General features: G+C 39.9%; 1 protein-coding gene across 1 annotated transcript; it reads right to left on the reverse strand.

Moving 5' to 3' along the window:
• Positions 1-410: 410 nt before the first annotated feature.
• On the reverse strand, positions 411-6,230 carry si:ch1073-456m8.1 (leucine-rich repeat flightless-interacting protein 1). The gene is made up of 6 exons (XM_005469424.4): positions 5,991-6,230; positions 5,644-5,718; positions 3,593-3,631; positions 3,174-3,335; positions 2,939-3,022; positions 411-1,670 (listed from the first exon to the last, which is right to left on the reverse strand). Exons 1-6 carry the CDS (start codon positions 6,087-6,089, stop codon positions 1,167-1,169), a joined length of 963 nt encoding a protein of 320 aa, XP_005469481.1. The 5' UTR covers positions 6,090-6,230; the 3' UTR covers positions 411-1,166.

Raw genomic sequence — 6,230 nt, forward strand, 5'->3', positions numbered from 1 at the left:
TGCCATCAGAATTATTGTCTAAAGGCGAAGAAAGATGCCCAACGGATTTACTTTACCAAATGGACCATCCCAGCCTTGCCGTAATGGTCCATTTGATTCACCTTTTATTGTTTATTTTATTTTCACTTGCTGAATACGGGACAGACTTGACTGGTGGAAAGAAAAGGGGAGAAAGAAAGAGGGAAAGAAAAACAGCTGAGAAGAGGGACGGGGGAGAAGGGCAAAAACCAAAAACCAACAGAATAAGCAGACAAAAAATACATATATCGATCACCTGGATCACCTGTTAAGAAAAAAAGAAAGCAAGCAGAAGAAAACGAGAGTAATAAACAACATCACAATGATATATGGGAATATGACAGTAAATACTAAATATTAAACATTATTGTGCAGCACGTAAGATCGACAGCGTCTATTCTTTTTAATAAAAACACATAAAAAATGTTAAGACTTTGAGGCTTTGAATAAATGGACTGCCTATTTGAAATCACCAGACTTCCAAGTCCAAGAAAAACATGAGAGAAACCAACAACACAGACCAATTAAAATCCTTATGATCAAATTTAAGTTAACAATAACTTCACAGAAAAGAAACCTCTCTGTGTTTGTAATGTCTTCTTCTGGTTGAAGCTAAAACAGCTGCTGTGGAGATTCTTACCGAGACAGATAAATCGTGACTTTTGTCTTGACTGCTGCTTGTGTATAAAATATCCTTCTTAAAATCAAAAAGGTAAACAGTCAAAGCAACATGGAGTATGTTCCATGTTTTGCCACGTGCATTAAAAAAACAAAAACAAAACCCAAACACTTAAGACTTGAATTAAATGATTGGCAAATAACATAAAGTAGTCAGCAAAATTTCAGCTTGTAAACCTGAGATCGTTCAGCACAATTTTTAAAAATGTAACTTCTACTACAGTGTTTCATAACTAGGGCTCGAACTAATCTTTTCAACTTTCATTACAGATTAAGCTGCCAATTATTTCCACAGTTACTCTACTAATCATTTTCTCATAAAATGTCAAACTATTAACTAGAAACATCTAATCTCAACTGATTTTTGTAAGAATAGAAATGTCAAACTTCAAATCAAAATGCTGCTGGATTTTATCAAGTCATTAACTATTTTATCTCTGACCTTACTCAGTAGTAGATGAAACATCAATTTAAGACAAAATGCAGCTTTCATTGATTTTGCCTTCGACCTCACTGTTGAGGGCTTCTCCGTTATTAGTCGGGCTTTTCTTTGTGTTCTCTGAATCGTGAGGCAGCTCCAAAGTTTCTCCGTCACCTGGAAAGATCCTGTCCTGCTCTGGAGTCTCATCGAATGCATCCTTGTAGGCACTTATGCTGTCCGAGTCGTTTTCATCCGGCAGGGGATCTTGTCCATCTGCTGCCCCATTTTCATAAGGTCTCTGGTGGACCCCATCCTCAGCGACCAGGCTGTCCAGCGCAAGAGAAGGCTGGTGACACATGGGCTTATTTACCATTCTCCATTGCTTCTCCTCTGTGCCTTCACTCTGTCCTCTTTGCACTGCAGCTCCCAATCCATCTTTGCTGCTGTGAGAGGAGAAGCTCTCGACTTTGTTGGCATCATTTCTTATTTGGTGTCCCTGCGTTGCTGCTTTAGCCGGCTCGCCTCCTGGACCTGGTAGTTCGTTATTCCTTTCCTGCAAGGTGTAAACAAAGAAAAGCATATGCAGTGCTCATTCACAGAAAATATAATTACAGTGCTGTGCAAAGATCTTGAGCCACCAATCATCTCTTTTTGCAAGGAAAACAGGAAATAGGTGCAGTCATTTATTGAAATGTGTAAACATACATGGAAATATATAAGACACTATATAAGACAAAAACAAATGGGATGTTGGCTGCTTTTTGTTTTTGCCTCTTAGAGAATCAACTTTTTGGTGCAAATATATTGTTTTATGCTCCCATAATGTGTCATCTTTGGCTTTTTCTATAGATTTTAACTAAATAAATTGGAACAAATGTTTAAAAATGAATTAAAATTGGTTCATTGTTGTCTGTTATGTGTAGTCACAGCACTGAGTTAGGTGTCTTTTAAAATAAAAAAAATAAAAAAACTTGAATGAGTCATCGGTATTAGGCTGCTTAACAACAACAACAAAAAACAAATGAAAAAAGTCTGTCTCCTTGGAAGCAAAATATAAATAAATGAGGAGTGGTCCAAGACTTTTGCACAGTATTGTATATTTCAAAGCTATTCTTAAGAATTTTTATTCCTACTCTCCACTCTGCTAACACTGCCTAAACAGAGAAGATAAAGAAAGCAAGAAGTCAGACACATGAAGAGCATTACCATCAAGTCCATGTTCAAAGTAAAATAACCTGTGCAGACTCCTGATTGTCCTTCACACTAGACACTCAGGATAATTAAGTGGGGTACCAGGCTAGAGGTCAAGTTTTCAGAGTATTTTCACCATGAAAAATGAAGAGATTACTCTTTAGAAGTAGAAAACCAAAAGCTGTTATGAACCACCACAAATTGTTTTTATAAGAACAACACAAGAATGGATGAGGTGTGGAAGTTTCAGGAGTGGGAAATGAGTAACAGTAATTGAAATAAGTGATTGTGCCAGTCTCAACAAATGTGGCTTGGATAGAAAAGTACAGAAGTACTTAAGTAACTTCTTCATTTCATTTTCAGGGCTTTTTTTTCCAGAAAGACAAGACTCAGTTTCTAAAAAGCTTAAGGACGAAACTAAACCACAACACACAGAAAAGCTTGTATGCCCACGCCTGCCGTGTCTCCGGGTTACACACCCAGAAAAAACAAAACAAAGAAATAGCATCGCCATCATTCATATTCACGAGCGATCACACGCCTCACAGACTGTTGCGTAATAGGTTCCCTTTACATCTTTATAAACAAATTCAGAGCCTCTGCAAGCTTACATAAACGGTCTCACATTACCTCTTTTAATCTTTCCACTTCTTGCATCAAAGAGTGCACCATGCTCTCCAGTTTCCTTTTGGCCTCCCTCTCTTGCTCCAACTCCTACAAATGCAAAGACACAGCAGCAGCTCGTTAGTGTCTCAATCTGTTGTAATCACAAACAATGAACTTTACACACGCACACACACACAAAAAAAGGATTTCTAAGAGACTTTAAGACTTTACTTCGTGTTTTGGCTCGACCTGGACTTACCAAACTAGCCTGTCCAGCTTCTCTCTGGGCTTCAGCCAGCAGCTCCTCTACACCCTCCAGCGTGTCCTGCAGGACGTCCACCTGGAACAACAGAGCCTCTCGCTCGACCTCCAGCCCACGCAGCTCTTGCACCGCCTCTTCATAGCTGGCCTGCAGCTCTAGCTATATCACAAAGTTACACGGTAACAGATCAGTGTAGGCAACTTCAGGAGAACGCATGCCAGTCAGTGGGAGTGCTCGTTGAGCTCTCAGAGGCAACCATCTGTGGGAGGCCTCCTGTGGTAGCGTGACAATGCCTCCCTATGTAAAGGAATATGCTTCACTGCTGTGATTTATTACTGTGAGCACAGCCTTCAATAGCAGTAAACATCATTACATTTATAGCAACAATAAGGAGGATAATGGTGAGAAATCGTTACCATTTCTGGTAGTCCCATGAAGAGGTCCTGCTCAGATTGCTGAAAGTAAAGGAATACAAATAATTTTAATAAAAAACATTTGAGTATTTTGAGTTAAAATCAGCACAAAGCAGTTTAAATGAGGGATACTGGATCCTCTCCTGTTGGTCCCCTTGAACTCAAACACGAACGATGATCTTGAAATTTAAAGTTACACAAATTCAGTTATTATAAGCTTCAAAATAAATTTTACTGCATCTTACACAAGGTAGCTTTGATTATTTCTCCACTTTATTCATACAAGTCTCTTACAGGAGTTTGTTACTTATATTTATAAATCAATTAATGCCGACAGCTGCTGTCAAACACGTGTAAATGACTTAATACTGAATGGAAAATAAGCACTGTAAATGTTTTCCCTTCAACTTATACCATGCCAAGTCATAACACGGTCATCTCGGGGCACTTTACAAAGTCAGGTCAACAACTTACATAATGAAGACAGAAATTTTCCCTTTAGGAAGCTCTTGGCTGCAGTAGGAAAGGAAATGCCTCTTTAACAGGAAGAAAGCTCTGACAGAAGCACTTCTGTTTCCGCATTTAATGTTGTGGCCATTTTCCCATAACTGATAGGCTTTTTACATAATTGATGACGCAGAGTGGCAGACAAAAGCTCTCCTCTAGTTGGGAGTTATTAGACCGTGATCTCCTGACCAAAAGGATCACATTAAGAAAAACATACACAAACAAATTTAAAATCATGACTCAACTCAATGTAGCTGCTTCAGTTTCTGGGTCCTGGGAATGCGTAGCCTTGCAGTCATCCTGTCAGTTACCGAGTAGAAGTACAACCATCTCTGTTTTTACAAAATATCTAGTTAACCTGTGACTTTTTTATTTTGACAATAATCTTTTAAAACTGGGTTACTCGTGTTGTACAACATGCTTTTGGAGCTTTCAGATAGATGAGCTTGTTTAGTACAAGTTTGACTGAACTGGTAAAAATAAGGAAGCCATAAAAACACGAGATATCGCCAATTATTGCTGTACTAAAAATTCTGAAGCAAACCATCTTCTGCAATTTGGAAAGTACCATTTCATGGTTTTCCTGCCCCCGTCATTACTGGCACTCACACGGTTTTCATTTCAAACATTTCTCTCCTGACTACAAAGAAGGACCCAGATATTTACAGCTGTAACTGCAACAGCTGTTTAAAGACATAATTTCATTTTCTTTATAAATCCTCTTGACTGCTGGGGGGGGCAGCACCAGTGCCAGAGATGTCAGCAGGACCCACAAACTAATCCTCAAGCCTGGACCCATCATTGGCCAGAATTTGGAGGCGTTTGAGTCAGTGAGAGACCGGAGGTCAGTGAACAAACTGCTCTCTGTCATGGACATCCCATCACACCCACTCTGCTCCACACTTCTGAGGCAGCAGAGCTCCTTCTCACTGCCATAAACAACTCAGGAAATCATTCTCGTCATTCTCTATAAAGCTGTATAATAACTCCTCGTTCTGTGACAGGTGATCACACCTGTCAGACATGTGATTCTACACATATTTCTATTGTACCTTCATGCACTTATAGCATACATATTATGTACTAATGAAGTTTGCATTACTCTTCCACAATGCCAGTCTTACTTTTACTATTTTTAACTGTCTTCATATTTACTTTAATTTGTTGTTGTTGTTATACTATGAGAGAAAGTTTTTCCATTCTCTCATAGTATAAGGTCTTTACTAGACCCCTGTGGCACTTTAACTTTGTTAAATATTGTAGGCTGTACTATTTTTATTCTTCATCTTGCTGCTGTAGCATAATCATTTTTCTTGTGGATCTATAAAGTATATATCTATATATCCATCCACTTTTTGGCACGACTGACCATAACTCGACATCACTCTGTGTCACAAGATACAAAACCTTTAGACTCTCGGCCTATGCAAGCGTCTCATCCCAGAGGCATTAGGTAGCACTGCGTGTCCGTCACATATACAATGCTGTAACACTGAGACAACAATGAGTTCAGCGCAGCGAGTGTCAGTTTTTATGCTAGCTCCTACCTGGCTGTCACTCCTCCTCTTCAGGATGCTCGCTCTGCTGTCGCTTCTTGTCACACGTCTGGACGAGCTGTCAGTCTGATGACAAGACGAAAACACATCTCAGGCGGAGTCTGAGCATCACCATCATCATCATCATCATCATGAGCCACAACAACAAAACAACAAAACAACGAACAGCTAACAGCGCTAACGCTGAGGAAGTGAAATGAAGCGACGGGCCTGACGAGTGCTTCGTTTACCCTAGCCGTTTGTTTATTTTAAGTGTTGAACAAATTAAAGACACCAAACTAATTCGGTTATTTAAAACAGCTGTGACGTTAACGACGCCGTGATTTCTGTCCGCTCACCTCTTTGATAATACTGCGCAGAGACTCGTCCTCGCTCATTCCCCGAGAAAATGAGCGCTTCTTCGGTGAACCACTGCTGTCCAGCGTGACCGAGTGCATGTTGTACGCGTTATATTACGTTTTTCTTTATATAAGAGACACCTCCGGGCTCTCTGGCTGAAGTGGTGTTTTGTACCTGCTTCCTACGCAGCTACAGGGAGCTACACCCAGGCCCTGATCTACGGAAAGCCGCAGGGACCA

This window comes from Oreochromis niloticus, linkage group LG5, assembly GCF_001858045.2.
Source record: "Oreochromis niloticus isolate F11D_XX linkage group LG5, O_niloticus_UMD_NMBU, whole genome shotgun sequence".
NCBI classification, from domain to species: domain Eukaryota; kingdom Metazoa; phylum Chordata; class Actinopteri; order Cichliformes; family Cichlidae; genus Oreochromis; species Oreochromis niloticus.

What these genes read in the sequence shown, in the direction of transcription:
- si:ch1073-456m8.1 (XM_005469424.4), bottom strand. Translation starts at nt 6,089, where the DNA reads ATGCACTCGGTCACGCTGGACAGCAGTGGTTCACCGAAGAAGCGCTCA. An exon ending in TCATGGGACTACCAGAAATG is followed by an intron (nt 3,336 to 3,592) that starts GTAACGATTTCT and finishes TTTGTGATATAG; the next exon opens with CTAGAGCTGCAGGCCAGCTA. An exon ending in AAGCTGGACAGGCTAGTTTG is followed by an intron (nt 3,023 to 3,173) that starts GTAAGTCCAGGT and finishes TTGCATTTGTAG; the next exon opens with GAGTTGGAGCAAGAGAGGGA.